This window comes from Bison bison, unplaced genomic scaffold (genome assembly GCF_000754665.1).
Source record: "Bison bison bison isolate TAMUID 2011002044 unplaced genomic scaffold, Bison_UMD1.0 scf7180017861046, whole genome shotgun sequence".
NCBI lineage: Eukaryota > Metazoa > Chordata > Mammalia > Artiodactyla > Bovidae > Bison > Bison bison.
In genome coordinates this window covers 1,858,164-1,876,632 of record NW_011491618.1, presented here as the reverse complement: position 1 = coordinate 1,876,632, position 18,469 = coordinate 1,858,164, and the positions used below count along the sequence as shown (strand labels likewise).

General features: G+C 50.4%; 1 protein-coding gene across 1 annotated transcript in view; it reads left to right on the top strand.

Moving 5' to 3' along the window:
- Positions 1 to 18,469, top strand: part of DBF4B (DBF4 zinc finger B) — a 28,814-nt gene that overhangs the window by 9,976 nt on the left and 369 nt on the right. The window contains exons 3-13 of the mRNA XM_010832513.1: positions 587 to 741; positions 2,738 to 2,923; positions 3,870 to 3,920; positions 4,714 to 4,801; positions 5,925 to 5,998; positions 7,696 to 7,729; positions 9,117 to 9,162; positions 11,607 to 11,723; positions 16,607 to 16,715; positions 16,843 to 16,967; positions 17,818 to 18,469. Coding sequence (XP_010830815.1) covers positions 587 to 741; positions 2,738 to 2,923; positions 3,870 to 3,920; positions 4,714 to 4,801; positions 5,925 to 5,998; positions 7,696 to 7,729; positions 9,117 to 9,162; positions 11,607 to 11,723; positions 16,607 to 16,715; positions 16,843 to 16,967; positions 17,818 to 18,469 — 1,637 coding nt within the window. The remainder of the gene's footprint in view (positions 1 to 586; positions 742 to 2,737; positions 2,924 to 3,869; positions 3,921 to 4,713; positions 4,802 to 5,924; positions 5,999 to 7,695; positions 7,730 to 9,116; positions 9,163 to 11,606; positions 11,724 to 16,606; positions 16,716 to 16,842; positions 16,968 to 17,817) is intronic.

Here is an 18,469-nt window from a genome sequence, read left to right as displayed (position 1 = left end):
AATTAATTTGGCTGCCACTGGATCCCTATGGCATGTAGGATCTTAGTTCCCCAACCAGGGATTGAACTGGTGTCCCTTGCATTGGCAGGCAGACTCTTAATTACTGGACTACCAGGGAAGTCCTGATAGTTCATTGGTTTTTATTGCCAAATAGTATTCCATCATATGAATGTGCTGCATTTTGCTTACTGTTTTATTCACATTTGAATTGTTGCCACTTTGGGGCTACAGTGAGTAATGCTGCTGTGAACTTTATCTGGATGTATGTTTTCATTTCTCCTGGGAGTATGCCTAGGAATCGGATTGCTGAGTCTTATGTTAACTCTATCCTTGACCTTTCAAGAAACAGCGGCACTGTTGTCTAAAGTGGCTGCACCATTTTACATTCCAACATCCATGTATGCGGATTGGGTTTCTCTGCACCTGGGCTTCCCAAGGGCAGGAGCAGGAGTCTCGTGTCCGCCTTGGTGGCCAGGGCCTGGCCAGGCACCACACAGGGGCTGTTGGCCACAAAGGCTCCTTGACCCCTAGGGGTCTCTCTTACCTCAAGCTTTTCACTGTCTTCCCCTTTATTGTTGTCTTCTAGGAGCTCAGCTCGCAGTTTCCAGTTGTCTGGGAAAATGCCAGAAGAGCTCACCAGATGCCAGGAGGCAGCCCTTTTCTGGAAAATCCTTCTACTTGGATCTGCCCGCCGGCAAGAACCTCCAGTTTTTGACAGGGGCCATTCAGCAGCTGGGTGGGGTAGGTAACCTGCTTCTCCCCTGTGGTGCCACGTGCCTTCGTGGATTCAAGGGCAGGAGCTGGAGAGGGGTTCTGCCTGTGACTTCCAGGTATTGTCAGGGGTATCACTGCATTTTCCAAAGCAGCTTAAATGTAAACCATTTTTTAAAAGTAAAGATAATTTTTTTTTCCTAATTAGAAAAGTAATTTCTGTTCATTCTAGAATTCTGGAGAACTGGAACAGCAGAGTGGCACTGCTAAGGAGTGGACTTGTTGGGATAGGAGAAATGTGTGGCCCTGAAATCATTTATCTTTTTGCCATATTACAGAAGGTAGACAGACATACTCCTTCAACCTATCACTTTAAAGATTTTTTTATATGGTGATAAAATTTATATGACATAAAATATGCCTTTGTAATTGTTTATAGGTTCATTCTTCTTAATTTAAAAAAAGTTTTATTTTGTTTTTTTTAAATTTGGCTGCCATGGGTCTTTATTGTGGCACACAGGCTCAGTAACTGCAGCATATGGGCTTAGTTCCCCAACCGGAGATGGAACCCATGTCCCCTGCATTGGAAGGTGGATTCTTAATCACTGGACTACCAGAGAAGTCCCTGGAAATTAATTATTTTTAAATTCATGGACATTAATTACATTCACCCTGTTGTGTAACCATCACTCTGTTTCCCAAACTTTGATCACCCCAAACAGAAGCTCTGTAACCTTTAAGCAAGAACTTCCCCTTTCACCTCCCCCACCTCCCCAGCACTCACATCTACGTTATGTTTCTGAATTTGCCCGTTCTAGATAAGTGGGATCAGTGGGGTCACTGGTGTTGGTCCTTTTGTTTCTGGTTTGTTACACTTTAACATAAAGCTTTCAAGGCTCACCCGTGCTGTAGAGTAGATCAGAGTTTCCTTTCTCTCTCATGACTGAATAGTGCTCCACCGTATGGACAGACCACATTTTGCTTATCCACTCATACGTTAATGGACACTCGGTTTGTTTCTGCATTTTAGCTATTATGAATAATGCTGCTGTGAACGTGGGTCGACAAGTGTCCCTTCGAGTCCCTGTTTTCAATTCTGTTGGACGCATACCTCGGAGAGGAGTTGCTGGGTCGGGTGGTAATCCATGTTTAGCTTTTGAGGGACCGCGACTTCTGTTTTAAACCTACGTGCCAGGTTTCTCCCATCACACCGCAGAGAGATCATCCATCCTTCCTTTCACAGGGTGCTGGGGCTGGCTGGTCCTGGCTCATGAGAACCAGTTATTAGCATCTCTTTCCACTCCCACATTCAGGGATGTCATATGGCTACCTTGAAATCAGCCCCAGTAGTATTTTACCCCACAGAAACCAGCAAACGCTACAAAGCAGGGCTTTTTTTTTCCCCTTTCCCCCCAAGAGTCTGGCATTAAGCATTTGCCAGCTCACTACTGCTTATTTCCATTTTTTCTTCTTCCCCCAGACATGAGTTGTGTCATTGTGTTTCCAGCACTGTTTTGGGTTTCTTAGGATGAGTCAGACCCTCTCAGTGTCATAAAGGGCTTGCAGGTAAGATGAGCGGACACTTACGCAGCTGAGTAATATCCAGAACCCAATTTTATTTCAGGCTCCTCTTGGTAGTGTGGTAAAGATGACAGATGCAGCATCTGGATGGCCCAGTGTATCTTCACAGCAAAACCATGGCTTAGCCAAGCTCCTGATCCTCCAGTCCCATCAGCGTGCTCTCTCTCTTTCGGCAAACCCTCACCAGTCAGATATTCAGAGCCCACAAGGCTCTGCTGGGAGGACTACAGTTCTGGAGTCAAGAACCTGTGTCCTGTACATAAACCTTATTATATTTTGGGATGATGTCTTCTCGGGGGCCCAGCACAGGATTGCATCTGATCTGTTTAAGGACATTAATTCTGGAGCTTCTGTGAGCTGACCTGATTTCCTTCCTCAACCTGTCAATATTGATGATTCTACTTCTGCCTTTTGGGTTTCAGCCACCTCTGTGATCTGGTTTCAGGTAATTGAGGGTTTTCTGAGCAAAGAAGTAAGTTACATCGTGTCCAGCCGCAGGGAGGCGAAGGCCGAGAGCAGCAGGACAAGTCACAGAGGCTGCCCCAGCCCCAGCGAGGTCACAGTGGACACACCGCCCGTGGCCAACCCAAAAGGCAGCCGTGCTAGGCCCGCACAGAAAGCCATGGACCCAGTAAGAACCTCGTGGGGCGGGAAGTGTGTGTCTAGTAAACAAAGGAAGTAGGCCTTTGTGAGCCCACTTCAACAGTTTCTGGTTTTAGTTTCATCTGGTTTATTTTAATCTCTCATTTGAATTCAGGGGCTGAAACTATCTTATCACAGCTCTGGATCCACACACCTCAGTGACATGCCGTCCCTATGCCCTCCCTTCTGTGATAAATATTCACTTTTCCTGGGACTTCAGAGTCTGAGATTCAGAAACAGTAGGGGAGGACTTTCCTGGTGGTTCAGTGGTTAAGAATCCACCTGCCACTGCAGGGTCCATGGGGTTGATCCCTGGTCCAGGAAGATCCCACATACCATGGGGCAACTAAGCCCGTGCACCTCAGCTACTGAATCTGTTTGCTCTTGAACTTGCGCTCTGCAACAAGAGAAGCCCACACACCACAGCTCGAGTAGCCCCTGCTTACCACAACTAGAAAAAGTCCACGTGCAGCACTGAAGACCACCAGCACAGCCAAAAATAAATAAACATTTTTGTAAAAAATAAGAAAAAGAAACAGTAGGGGAATAAACGAGAGAGGGCTTGTTAGGATTGACTGACACTTGTCTGCTGGGGAGTGTGAGCTTTTAAAGAGAGGTCTAAAAAAATAACAAAGAAGAAGAAGAGAGGTCTCGGGACCTTTGTAACACTTGACCTTGGGTGAATTCAAAATGCCCCTCCCCAGGCTTCAGGCCGCCGGGGCTGCAGCTCCCTGTGAGTGACCCGAACCTGAGGATGGCTTTGCCTTTACCTCTGGAAGGTTCTCCCAGCTTTCACTTCTGCCGCTGCTCAGATGTCCCTGCTCCCAGCTTTCCGAGGGACATGACTCCCAGACATCCTGGCCAGCCCCTGTGGAAACGTGTGTTTGTGCGCAGGTGGTCTGCACAGCTCCCCCATCGCTCCTTTCTTCCGCCAGGTGCCTCTGAGCAGAGGGAAGGAGCTCCTGCAGAAGGCCATCAGAAACCAGGTGAGCCGAGGGGGCCGGGCTGGAGGCCGGTGTGTCTGGCGCAGGGAGAGAATAAGCCCCGCCTCTGAAGGTTCTTCTGAAGCACTGACACAAAAGGCATGCCCGGCCAGACTTGTAGCACTGTCATGATTTCCTCCTTTCTGACGAGGAAGTGGGGCTCAGAGGAGTTCAGTCATCTGTCCAGAGTCACCCAGGCTGGAGGTGGAAGAGCCAGGTTTTGACTCCATGATCTTAAGAACCTGGGAGAAATGCGGTGGGGTGTCTTTCGCACGTAGCTGTTTGTCCCTTCTGTGAGGACCCAGGGCCATTACAGTTGAGTGGCAGCAGGAAGAGTTAATGTGATCTTGCAGAGGAGTGGTTCAAGTGCCATCAGGCGGGTGCCCTGGCCGTGGTCTGTGATGCAGGAGGGTGGTGTGGCCAGCGTAGCTTCCTGTACGATGAGGGTGGTGTTTATTGTGTCCCTCCTGTGGGCTCAGAGCGTTCCTCACAGAAGCTCTCCCAACAAGCCGCTCACATGAACACACATGTCCCTTCCTGGTTCCGAGGTGGCCGGAGCAGAGCCACCAGCCAGATCCGTGCCTCCCAAGGTGGCCAGCCCTCTGCAAAGGACAGGGTCCTCCCAGGGTTTGAAGTCGACTTTCCAGGCTCTGTGCTTGCTCCCCTGCCCGCCTTCTCGCAACAGCTCCACACATGGATGACCTGGAGCTCCCAGAAGCCAGGCCAGCCTGTCCCCAGGTGGTTGAGCCTCAGGCGGGGGTCTTGTCCTCCTGCCTCACTCCGCTTGTCTTTCCAGGGCAGCAGCAGTGGAGGCGGCAGTGGGCACGGCAGCAGCCTCCTGAGCAACGCCCGCTCCTGGGGGGTGCAGATTCTCCACGTGGACGGTACCCTTCCTGCCCAGGGCCGCAGAGGGGAGGGTTGGCAGCTTTGCCTGGGAACCTGGGCTGTGAGAGGGGTCCGCGTCATGTACTGGCTGAAGCCAGATGTATTCAGTCACTTACTGTGTTGGTCCACAGAGGTGGAGAGCAGCCGCAGCAATAGCAGAGCGCAGGTGCTGGGAAGGGCTGCTTCCTTTAACCCCGGTGCCAGCTTTCCTCAGCAGGATTGAATAAGAACCAATCCTAATATCCATTACCCCTTATCAGGTATTTACTCCGAACTAGGAAACACAAACACCTCATTTAATCCTCACCACAGTCTCTGCCCATTGTACAGATGAGGAAGTTGAGCCTCAGAGAATAGATTGAGTAAATTACCCATAGTCTTACCAGGCCCACATTCCCTCCTAGTTTGGCTCAACTACATTTCCTGTTCTTTCTTTCCTCTAGGGTTTGCCACACATTATAACCACCTGTGTGCAGGCTGTAATACATTTACATGAGAGCAGCTGTCTTGAATCTGCTGGCAGTGGCCAGCCCTCCCACCCAGCTCCACTTTGAGTCTGGCATTTTCTCTGACCCATTAAAGGGGGCAGGTCTAGATCCAGCCTGAGATCTGCCGGAGGGGCAGGGAGCTGTGCCAGGGCAGGTCCTGGTCTGGGATGGTGGGAGGTTCCATCGTCTCTGGAAAACCAGCCATTTCTGACTTGATCTAATTTCCTGCTTTTCTGTGTATTAGAGAAGCTCCAGCATGTATAGCTCCTGCTGGGTCTCCCACCAAGGATATAACTGAGTAAATGCCAGGGCTTGATCTCCCCCACAAAACTGCTCTTCAGTAGCACCTTAAAGCCCTTATGGGTCATCAGGCACCTCCTGTTCAAGACTTGTATTCAGTGCTCCAAAGGAGCATGCAGCCAGCACAGGTACTTTTCCAGGGATAGAGGAGCCTGAGCTCTTTTATTATCAGCAGGTGCAGAGATGACACGTAGCCAGAAGGTGGCAGGCAAGGCTGGTGTGATCCAGTGAGCCAGGCCAGGTGGGACCTTCAGTCCCCCAGCCCCAGGACAGGGCTGTGCTGGGGAAACAAGAAGAGGAAGCCTTTGGCCACAGCCCTCTGTTTCCTCCCCAGAAATGCTGATACGGGTGCAGCAACTGTCTCTTGATGCTCCACGTGTGAAGAAACAAGGGCTGAAGAAGCCAGAGGTAAGTCATCCCCTCCCAAACCAAAGGGAAATGGGAAAGTCTGTGACAGCATTGGGAAATCCATGACCTGCCCCAGTCACCTCCTCCTGGCCTTGCTGGGAAAAGTGGGAGGAACACAGCCTCTCAGCTCAGCCCTGGTGCCCGCAGCCCTGTGTGGGGCCAAGGACTGCCTGCAGGTAAGTCCTCATGGCCTGCTGGCCAGGCTGCCATTCTGGGGATAGTTCTTGGTCTGGAAACAAGCCTGCAGATTGCATGGGTGATGGCAGAGGGGTGGTGGCATTTGAAATAGCTGCCATATTCCAAATTCTTGTTTGGCTTTTCCTTCTTTTTCTGGGGTTAGAACTGTGTACTACCTCAAGAGAGCCCAGGCTGATTTAAAGCTGCAGGGTCTTCACCCAGCCCTGAATTCAAGGAAGAATCAGGCCCTACAAGTCCGTCCAGGGCCTGGCACCCAGGAGAGGGACCACATCCAAACCAGGTGGAACGCTCAGCCTCACCAGCCCTCACCCCACCCGCTCTGGTCTGGGCATCTTTAAGGTTTCGCTGTAATGTGTACAGGCCTTCCCTGATGGCACAAGCATTAAAGAATCAGCCTGCAATGCAAGAGACCAGAATTTGATCCCTGGGTTGGGATGATTCCCCCTGGAGGAGGAAATGGCAACCCTCTGCAGTATCCTTGTCTGGAAAATCCCATAGACAGAGGAGCCCGGCTGGCTACAGTCCATGGGGTCGAATATACTGAAAGTCTCTTTCCCCTCCAAGTTCTGCTCCCCAACCACCAAGCTCCCTCCCTGAGGTCAATAGTGTGAACAGTTGTGCAAATGTCCTTCCAGGACTCCCAAGTATCTACAAGCAAATACATCGAAATTCCCCCCTTTTACGCAAATGTGTAGTATTATTACTTTGCTTTGTTCGCTTAATAATCTCTTTTGTAGCTACTTGGGACTCTTTTGGGGCAAGTTTTGGGTGCAGTCTGCTGATGGGGGAGGGCCTGTTGAAGGCTTCTTTGGGCTGTGTTGGCCCTGGTGGCGTGGCCTGGAAGAGAATCTGGAATCCCCTTGGGCCCAGAGGCCCAGACAGTTACATAGCCACTGGATCTCTCATTCTGTCCACACCCTCCCAACTCTTTAGCTGATTTTTTAAAAATTTTGTTTCATTTGGCTTGTAACATTAGCTCTGTTTGACCTTGGCCTGAAAGCCAGTTTTGACAAACACAGTCAGGGTGTGTAAGATAGGGTACTGAAAACCAAAAGGCATTGTCTTCACCCTCATCCTATCAGCTGCCCTGGCATGCCAGCCGCGCCCAGAATACACGGGCTGCTGCCAGTGAGCCCTTCCTCGGCGCCAAGTGTGTCACCTGCTGCAGTTTCATCTGTGCCACATCCAGGGTGTTAGGTGGGAACCCCGGACATCATGGGCGGCACGGGCCCCATTCCCACGGTGGTTGGGTTTGCTCCCCAGCCCTTGCTTGCTCTTTGCTCTGCCCTGCATTCCTTGCACAAAGTCAGGGCCCTTGAGATTCACGCTCAGAGCTCACCATGCAAAGAGCATGGTGCTCAGGTCTGCTCCAGCTCAGGGTCCAGCCGTGGGCAGAAAGCTAAAGTGGGGCAGACAAGCAGCAGCTCGGCTCACCGGGCCCAGTTCCTCGACCCCCCTAGCTCCCTCACATCCTTAACCTATTTTTCCTTTCCATTCAGGGAACATGTCCAGCAGAGTCAAGAACACGGAAAGGTCAGTGCAGGAGCTCTTCCTCATTTAATTGCCATCCCTCCCTCCCTAAACGCTCCCCCACGACTCCCTCTGTGGCAGCATCTGCTCACTTTTCTGCGGCAGGAAGCAAGTCCAGGTTGTGTACAGCCTCGTCCTGTTGCCAGGGCCTGAGCTTCAGAGAGGAGGGCAGCGGGAGAGGGAGTCTGTGAGCAAGTCCAGGGCTGCTGGGCCGGGCCTTCTCTGTAGAGCGAAGACCTCCTGTGGTTGCAGCCTCTGGCTGTTCCCAGGCATCGATGGAAGTTCAGCATCCTTTTCTTTCTGATTCAGGAGCAGTTTGGGGTGGGCAGTTTGACAGCTGCCTACTACTTTCAGAAATGCCAAACTCCCTGAAATTGACAAATAGGCAGATTGACGGGCCCAGCTCCCGGCTCCTCTTGGACAGCAGGAAAGTTTCTCCCCCTGGATATTTCTCCCAAAGATGCTCTGTCGGTGGCATTTATTCGTGCACAAGTGGGAACTAATAAGGAAAGTCACTTGGCACCTCTTACGCTTGCAAGTCAAGGAAGTCTGTGGGAGAATTGATTTTAATCACTGTGTCAGTTAATTAGAAAGATGAGGAGTCACCCCAAAAAAGTAATTAAGGAAGAAAGGCTGCTTCTGCTCGGGCACTGGGAGCTGAGAAGCGCCAGCCTCTTGGGGATTTGTGGCAGCTAGCTGTGCCCAGCCTTTCAGTGCCTCAACTGCCCCTTTGACAGGACTTTTGGGCATCGTGGAAGGGCAGAAGGGGTTTATAATGCCTCAGAGAATCTGTTAACTGCAGATAGCCAGGTAGTAGGGGACAAATCTCGTGATTAACTGACTCCAAATCTGTTTTCCCAGCACCCCTTTGCCCTATTTTTTTCAAGAACCAGATTTCACTTTTTTTTTTTTAAACTGTCCTTCTGCCAAGACCTCGAAACACTCTTCAGTTCTCCTCCTTGCCGTTCCTCCTCTCTGAAACCCCAGACTCCTCGTGGAGAATTCTGTCTGAGAACCATCCTCAGGGCCCCTTGGGATTCTGAGACACCAGGAATTAAGATCTGGGAGGCTCTTAGCAGAAACCAGCAAGGGCCGGGTTTCTCTTACCCAGCCAGGTTCCTGACCCTCAAGGTTGACAGCCTTCAGCACCCACATGCAGGAAGCTGAGGGTGGGCACATTTAGGACCCTGGGGTGGTAGAGGCTGGAGGAGATGGCAGCAGGGGCCTCACTCAGCCAAAGGAAAGGCACTCCTTGGGGCCACGAGGGCTCTGGCTCTGAGAGACTCTTGGGCTTTGGCAGAGCCTCGTCTCTCTGAGCATTTCCTGCGGGCAGAGCTTAGGCTCTGCACCAGGGCAGACAGATGGCTGACAGGCACACTCTTCCTTCCAGTGGCCAGACTGAAGGCACCGTTCCTCAAAGTCGAAGATGAGAGCAGGTGAGTGGACCACCAGACCTACATAGAGGAGAGGTACTCAGGGGCCCCAGGCTGCCATGGGGAGGTCTCATAGATCAGAGGAGCCAATCCCAGCTGGCACTCCTCTTGGTCATGAGTCAGAGGTTAATAATCCTATAGGTGAATTCTTTTCTTATTTTTTTAAATATTTATTTGTTTGGCTGTGCCAGGTCTTAGTTGCAGCACGTGGGATCCAGTCCCCTGACCAGGGATCGAACCTGGGCTCCCTGCACTGGGAGCTCAGAGTCTTGGCCACTGGACCACCCAGGAAGTCCCTGAATTCCTTCCTTTCAAAGCTCTGTGTTTTTGAGTCTGTGATGTTGCATCCAGGCTGTTTGACTCCCCATTTCCCCCATGTGTACACTGACACTCAATATGAAATCATTGCTGGTGTTAGTGCTGGTACAGTCTTTGCTAAAGTGAGGATCTCTGCGGTGCTATTGGGGTTCCCTTGTCAGATCACCTTGTATCAACACTTGACCAAGCCTTTCCATTTGCTGTGTGAAACCCTTTCCTGGTATGTGTTATCTCCTCATAGCCATGGGTAAAACTGCCATGAGAAGAGTCCATCCTCTTCCCAGTGGGGAAACTGAGGTCAGAGACATTAAGGGACACGAACATAGCCACTTTGCTAGTAAGTCTCAGTTTGAGGCTAGAGTCCACATCCAGCCTGGGGCCCTCTCCCCTCTGCCCTGTCTGTCCCCGTGAGGGCCCTTTCTTACCTAGCAGGAGAGTCACATCAATGATAACCTGATGAGCTGTTAGCTACCTGGGTTGTCACTGACTCTTCGGTAAGTACTAGATTAAAAGTCTGTGAAAATCCAGAATTAACCCCAGAAGTTTTTGTAAAGCCCAGGTGTCCCCAGAAGAGATTCCTGGGTCAGAATGCTCTGTGTCCCTCAGCTTTGGGCTGGCCACCAAGAGACCCAGCCCCAGGAGCCTGGCAGGCCTGCCCATGCCTCACATGACAACGGCACACCGGACAGAGTTGGCGCTGGTGGCTCAAAAGCCAGTAGGAGGAATCCAGGGCCAGAAGGAGGCCCTCTCATCTCCCCGTCCAGGCGGGTTGGGGGAGGGGCATGTCCGTCACAGTCCACCTTTCACAACCAGCGGGTACAAATAGTCATGACTGGAACGCTGTGGCCGAGACGCCACTAGGGCCTTAGTGTCTCTGCACATGGAGCTGAGCCTTCTCTCGATCCTTCTTTGCGTGCTGTTCTAAAGCAGGCGCTCTTCAAAACTCAACATAGCCGCACCAGCCTCAACTTTTCAACCTCCTCAGCAGAAACAAAATAACACGGAGGAGGGCGAAAGGCGGGTACCAGGGCTGTGAAGGGCGCCTCCTTCTCCTTCAGGATCCAAGAAGACATTTTATTTTGGCTGTGCTGTGCACTCTACGGGATCTTGGTTCCCCAACCAGGAATCAAACTAGGGCCCCCTGCGGTGGAAGCTCGGAGTCCTAGCCACTGGACTGCCAGATAAGTCCCCAAGAAGACTCATTGGTTAATTTCCTCCTGAGGCTGCAGCGTCTCAATATGCCCCTGGTACCCAGGGCCTGCTTTCCCCTGGAGCACCGTCCACTGCACCCCAACATGGTGTGGTCAGGGGCTGCCGAGTACCCACAGATCACCACGTCTGGCTCCGAGAGTCTCCTGAATGTGAGCTACTTAAGGCAAACGACTCAGTGTATGTCTGACTGCCCAGAACCTTCACTGCGCCTCTCTTTTCCATTCAGAGCACCACGCCTCAGATAGTACAAAGGCCCAGCCCATAGCAAAAATATTCCTCTTCATGGAACAGGAAGATCACTGATCTGGTCTTAACATCCTTGCGTTTAGATTCTGGCATGCTAGAGTTCTCAGAGGTCACTTGAGGGTCGAGAAACAAAATGGAAAGGTGGGAGGAACTAGATCAGAAGTTGGGAGACGTGGCTTCCCATCTGGACTTGGCTGCTTATAGGTCACGAGCCCTTGGGCAAGCCACAGAACCTTTAGGGCTTCGTTTCCTCTTCTGTGATATAAAACATGAAAACACCGTTATTCTGCTCAGCTCAGAGGTTGCAGGATATGGGGGAGGCAGTGATTGTAAACAGGCTTGGAAAGTAGACAGGAAGAGTGTTCATTTAAAATATTAATCTAACCCAGTAAGGCAGATAAGAATGTTGTTCTAGTATTTAAAAGCTGGGCAAGTGAGGGATTTCCCTGGTGGTCCAGTGGTTGAAATTCTGAGCTTCTAATACAGGGGGCACGAGTTTGATCCCTGGTCAGGGAACTAAGATCCCACATGCTGTGTGACATGGCCCTAAAAAGATGGGCAGGTGAGAGTCTGCTTTATTAAGATGGGAATTCTCAGGATTTGGGCTGGCCCCTCTTCCTCGCCTTTTCCCTTCACCACTGGAGTCAAAGTGGAAGTTTTGTGTGTTTCAGGAAGTTTCGTCCTTTCCACCTTCAGTTTAAATCCTTTCCTGAAATTTCTTTTCTGGGACCCAAAGCCACCAGTCCTTTTGAGGCCCCGATGACTCCAAGCAGCTCGCACCATACCAGGTGGGTCTTTCTGGTTCCTGAGTACAAGGGCTGGTTCCAGGTCAAAGTCCTCCCCACTGGGGGCTTGCTGGTCAGCCTGGGGAATGGCCATGTGTTAGCTCCTTAGGCAAAGTCTATTCTGGGAACTTAGCCCAGAGAAGAGGGACACCGGGAGTGTTCATCCGTTTTATCTGGTGTTCTCCATCCATACTGAAGAACTTGACTTGTGTCCAAAGGGCACGAGGCTGGTTTCTGAACCTCAGAGTATAAACCTCCTTTCTTAGAGTCTCCTTGTGAAAGTGAAGTCGCTCAGTCATGTCTGACTCTTTGCAACCCCATGGACTGTAGCTTAAGGGAGTCTCCTTGGGGGCCCGTTAAAAATGCAGGTTCCTGGACTCCCCCGCTGCGGAATCACAGTCTCTGGTGATGGAGCCCCCAGAGCTCCATGCTCCCAGGCTCCCCACGTGGTTTCAGTGCACGTCCAGGTTTGAGGCCTTTGAAGCTAAACATAGCAGGCAGAGGGTCTGGGGGACCTGCCACACTGTGTGGCCTGAAGTGACTTGTAGGCTGCTTGGTACCCCTACTCTGCAGATAGGTGAGTTTGGACCCTTCATTGACCAACGTGCAGAAGGCATGCGGTTCAGGTGATGACCTGGACACCTTCCCAGACCTTTCTAACTTACGGGCCAGGAGACTAGAGGGCAGATGCCCAGCCTGAGGGTCCCCAGTGCCAGGGAGGACCTGTGGTTTCCACCAGCAGACAGGGGCTAAGGGGTCAGGAAATAGTGTGAATGGGAGGAAAAACAGAAGGGACTGTGGCAGTAGATGAAGAGCGGAGGAAGGCGAGGACAAGCCAGGGTGAAGTCCAAGGGACACAAGAGGGGCAGCCCAGCGGCTGCCTGGGCTGGGGCTGCGGGGGTGCTTGGCCTGGGAAGGCCTGGGGATGGCACAGGAGCTGATAAAGGGAAGATGAAGGGTTACAGTGAAGCGTCTGTATTCTTTGCCCATCCTCCAATCTCTAGACCATGAGTCTCTCAGAGAGAGTTTATGGACAGTACATCGTGTACCCTTTGTTCTCTCTCCTCACAAAGAGTAGCCAAATATTCACTGTGCTGGATCTTGCTTTTTTTTCCACCGAATATTTCTTAATTTCCTATTAGTACCTGAAGAGCTTCTTCATTCCCTTTAATCACTGCAGGGTATTCCATGGTACGGATTTACCGTATTTTATTTAACATATGCATGGATGATTTCCAGTCTTCTGTGGTGAATAGCCTTGTTCAGAGTAAATCTATGATTGTTCAAGTATATTTGCAGGACAAATTCCTAAAAGTGGAAATGCCAGGTCAAAGGGTGCCTACATTTATACTTTTGAGAAGTGCAGCCAAATCGCTTTTCGTGGAGGTAATGCCAGGGCACACTTTCACTCGCAGTGGATCAGAGCCCATTTTCCCGTCCCCGTGGCTAAGACAGTGAGCTGTCAGACTTGTGACTTCAGCCAGTCTGATAGGTCAAAACCCATATCTCAGTGTAATGTAATTTTCATTTTTCTCTTTATGAATGAGCTTAACTATGTTTTCCTATGTTGGATCATTTGAATCTCTCTTTTTTTAAATCTCTTTTTGTGTGAACCTTTTTCATAGCCTTTGCCAGTTTTTCTATTCAGTTATTGATCACTTATTGATTTGTAAGGAGCCCTTGGCTATGTTATTAGTTATAAATATCCTCCTCAGTTCCTGGTGTGTTTTTTTGAGTTTGCTTATATTTTCTACCATGCATATATATATTTTTAATTGTTTGTCGTTGAGCTTTTTTTACTGTTTCCTGGGTTTTGTGTCATACTTAGAAAGTCCTTAGGGGAATAGTTTGGACCCACTGAATTTGCTCAAATACCAGTACCCTACAGGCCGTTTAAAAATGCAGGACTGACTACAAGTAATAAATGCTGGAGAGGATGTGGAGGAAAGGAAACCCTTCTACACTGTTGGTGGGGATGTAAATTGGTGTAGCCACTGTGGAAAACAGTATGGAGTTCCCTTAAAAAATTAAAAATAGAGTTGCCATGTGACCCAGCAGTCCCACTCATAGGCGTATATCTGGAGAAAATGCTAATTCAAAAAGATACTTGCACCCCAATCTCATAGCAGCAATATTTACGATAGCCAAGACACGGAACCAACCTAAATGTCCATAAATGGATAAAGGAGATGTGGCGCGTATATATACACACATATATACATGTACACACACAGTGAAACACTGCTCTGCTCAACCATAAGCAAGACTGAAACAATGCCATTTGTAGCAACATGGGTGGATTTAATAGAGATTATGAGTGAAGCAAATCAGAGAAAGAGAGATATCATATCACTTATATGTGGAATCTAAAAAATAATACACATGAATTTATTTACAAAATAGACTCACAGACATGGAAAACAAATTTATGGTTACCAAAGGGGAAAGCAGATGGAGGAGGGATCAGTTCAGTTCAGTTCAGTTCAGTCGCTCATCTTGTCTGACTCTTTGCGACCCCATGGACTGCAGCACGCCAGGCTTCCCTGTCCATCACCCACTCCCAGAGTTTGCTCAAACTCATGTCCATCAAGTCGGTGATACCATCCAACCATCACATTCTCTGTCGTCCCCTTCTCCTGCGTTCAATCTTTCCCAGCATCAGGGTCTTTTCCAGTGAGTCAGTTCTTCGTATCAGGTGGCCAAAATATTGGAGCTTCAACTTCAGCACAAGTCCTTCCAATGAATATTCAGGACTGATTTCTTTCAGGATTGACTGGTTTGATCTCCTTGCAGTCCAAGGGACTCTCAAGAGTCTTCTCCAGCACCCCAGTTCAAAAGCATCAATTCTTCAGCACTCAGCTTTCTTTATGGTCCAACTCTTACATCCATACATGACTACTGGAAAAACCATAGCTTTGACTAGACAAATCCTTGTCAGCAAAGTAATGTCTCTGCTTTTTAATATGCTGTCCAGGTTAGTCATAGCTTATCTTCCAAGGAGCAAGCATTTAATTTCATGGCTGCAGTCACCATCTGCAGTGATTTTGGAGCCCAAGAAAATAAAGTCTGTCACTGTTTCCATCTATTTGCCACGAAGTGATGGGACCAGATGCCATGATCTTAGTTTTCTGAATGTTGAGTTTTAAGCCAGCTTTTTCACTCTCCTCTTTCACTTCCATCAAGAGGCTCTTTAGTTCCTCTTCACTTTATGCCATAAGGGTGGTATCATCTGTGTATGTGAGGTTATTGATATTTCTCCCGGAATCTTGATTCCAGCTTGTGCTTCATCCAGCCCAGCATTTCTCATGATGTACTCTGCATATAAGTTAAATAAACAGGGTGACAATATACACCCTTGATATACTCCTTTCCCAATTTGGAACCAGTCCGTTGTTGCATGTCCAGTTCTAACTGTTGCTTCTTGACCTGCATACAGGTTTCTCAGGAGGCAGATCAGGTGGTCTGGTATTCCTATCTCTTTAAGAATTTTCCACAGTTGGTTGTGATCCACACAATCAAAGGCTTTGGCGTAGTCAATGAAGCAGATGTTTTTCTGGACTTCTCTTACTTTTTCCATGATCCAACAGATGTTGGCAATTTGATCTCTGGTTCCTTTGCCTTTTCTAAATCCAGCTTGAACATATGGAAGTTCTCGGTTCATGTACTATTGAAGCCTAGCTTGGAGAATTTTGAGCATTATTTTGCTAGCGTGTGAGGTGAGTGTAATTATGCGGTAGTTTGAACATTCTTTGCCATTACCTTTCTTTGGGATTGGAATGAAAACTGACCTTTTCCAGTCCTGTGGCCACTGCTGAGTTTTCCAAATTTGCTGGCATATTGAGTGCAGCACTTTCATAGCATCATCTTTTAGGATTTGAAATAGCTTAGCTGGAATTCCATCACCTCCACTAGCTTTTTTCGTAGTGATGCTTCCTAAGGCCTACTTGACTTCACACTTGAGGATGTCTGGCTCTAGCTGAGTGATCACACCATCGTGGTTATCCGGGTCATTAAGATCTTTTCTGTATAGTTCTTCTGTGTATTCTTGCCACCTCTTCTTAATATCTTTTGCTTCTTTTAGGTCCATACCATTTCTGTCCTTTATTGTGCCCATGTTTGCATGAAGTGTTTCCATGGTATCTAATCTTCTTGTAGGGATCTCTAGTCTTTCCCATTCTATTGTTTTCCTCTATTTCTTTGCATCGATCATTTAGGAAGGCTTTCTTACTTTTCCTTGCTATATCAGATGGATATATCAGATAGAGGAAGGATAAATCAGGGTTAACAGGTTGGGATTAACAGATACAAACTACTGTATATAAAATAAACAAGAAGGTCCTACTGGATAGCACAGGGAAGCATATTTACTATCCTGTAATAAACCATAATGGAAAAGAATATGAGAAAGAAAAAAGAACTAAATCACTTTGCTGCATACCAGAAACTAACACAACATCTCAAATCAACTATACTTCAGTTAACAAATCAAAACTCAAATCCAGGACTGAAATTCAAAGAAGTCAGGCTTGAGAAAGATGTGAAAGTCCTCAGGAAGGCACAGCTGTGTGGGTCAAATGACCCTGGCTTTGGGTATGAGCACGGAGCTGGAACGTCATCAGGGATTCTTGCCTGTGGTTTGAGGTGTGTGCGTGGGATCAAGATGGAGCTAAGACGGGGTACTCACAGAGAGGCCTCTCCTTCCTTGCTGCCTCTCCTGCCCACCTTGGACGAGTGGTGCCAACTGTAGGCAGGCCAGTCTGTGCCTGCCCTACTCTGGCCATTTTGGTCCCTCCTCCCCCACTGGCCTGGACTCCAGGCCACAGGGCCGCAGTTCGCTCTAAGGGCTCCAGCAGTGACCGCTTTCCCCCACCCTGTATTCTCCCCAGAGAAGCCAAGGACCAGGAGCCAAGCCGGCGATCGGCTGCCTGCACTGTGCCCAGGAGGAGGAAAGGGTACTGTGAGTGCTGCCAAGAAGCCTTCGAGGAGCTGCACAGGGTGAGCTCCTTCCCCACCACGCAGCTGCTCCCAGACGGTCTCTCCACCCTGGTGAGGTTGGGTGGTCTGCTTATGTCCCACCCCAGCCTAGTCTAACGCCCCGCCTGCCTCCTCTCACCCCGAACAGCATCTCCAGAGCCCCCGGCACCAGGGCTTTGCCCTGGAAGCCCACCTGTACGCTGAAGTTGATCGGATCATCGCCCAGCTGAGCCACAGCTTTGCAGACGTCCCCTTCCAGGCCAGCCTCCCCGGGTAAGCACCACCGTGCCACCCTGCCGCGGGTGGCGGGCATGACTGCCTTCTCAGCTCTCCTGCTGCTGCCCTGAGGTGGAGAGGAACCCTCGGGTTGGCGACAGCAGAGGCCCGGCTGTGGTCCCTCAGGGTCCTTCCTTCCCTTTCTTTTCCTGCCATCTTCTGTTCTGTTCTTTAGGGGGCGGTCAAGGGAAGGCCTTCATTTGGGGCTTCAGCCCATCAGATAAGGAAGGACCCCAACCAGAGCTCCCTTCCTGACACCACAGTTGGGGATGCAGGGGGAGCAATTCAGCTGTCGCTGCTGCTCCTGGCATGTGTCTGGTCATGTGCCTGTCTGGCCTTCTAGAAGTAGGGTGGGGGATTCCTGGATCTGTCCTGTGTAGGTGAAGAGGAGGGTCTTCCTGCTTCTCTAGAAGTTTACCCCAGAAAGGATGGCAGAGGATTTGGCAGAATCCCAGGGCCCTCTGAGCACCCCCGCCCCTGCTGCCCACCAGGGGGCTGTGGCTTCATACCGCACACCCCCAAGTCTCCACCTCAGGCAGCCTCCCTGGGCTCAGGGTGGACAGCCAGGACCGGTGCTGCTTTCTCTAGCCACCAAAGGGCAGCCTCCTCCATGACTGCTTTATTAAACAGAGCAGCCTCTAACCTGTTCCTCTGGCCAGCCCCAACCACAGACCGCAGAGCCAAGAATAGGCCTTTCACCTGGGACCCAGAATGGCAGCTCTCTTCTAAACACCAAACCCCAGAGGGGTAGCACCATACGGGCCTCAACTGTGCCCCCAGCCCGGGAGGACCCCCGCTTGCTCTGGAGTTGAACTCTGTGACCCACTGGGTGTTTCTGTCCCCACAGGCAGCCAGGCTCCTTGGCTTCGGACTGTGACCCTCTGTGTCCTGAGCCTCCGCCTCCCCACTGGCCCTCCCCTCTCAGGGCAGTGTCTCCCTGGAGGAGGAAAGACGATCATCAGCAGGCCCCAGGTGCCACCGAGCATGGTGGGACTGTGAGTGGCATGAAGGCAGCGGCAGAACCTGTGGAGGCTGGCAAGATTCCTGGACCGATAGCAAGCTGCCAGGAGCTGAAGGGGTCAGCTGACAGCTTTGTGGACCCCCCAGAAACCCCAGGGTCTGGAAGCTCTGCTTACCAGGACCTCCTAACCAGCTCAGGACTTGCTGAACTCTCCTCTGGCCCAGAGCTGCCTCATTTTGGCCACAAGCGGAAGGTTCAGTTCCCCACTGGCAGTGCCGAAAAGAGGCCAGGCGCATCCTGGCCACAAGCCTCACTCTTTGTCCCGAGAGCCCCCAGCCCCTGTGGCACCCCCAGCTCCAGTGGCATCAGGACAACCAGCAGCAAGCACCTTCCCCTTCCAGGCCATGAGCCCAGGTCTCTGGCCTCCCTCCAGCCTGTGCGCCACCCACAGGGAAAGACCTGCCTCTCCCTCCCAGGCAGCCCCCCAGTAGGTTGGCAGAGTGCTGGGCCACACAGGCCCCCTGGCCTGGGGGAGGAA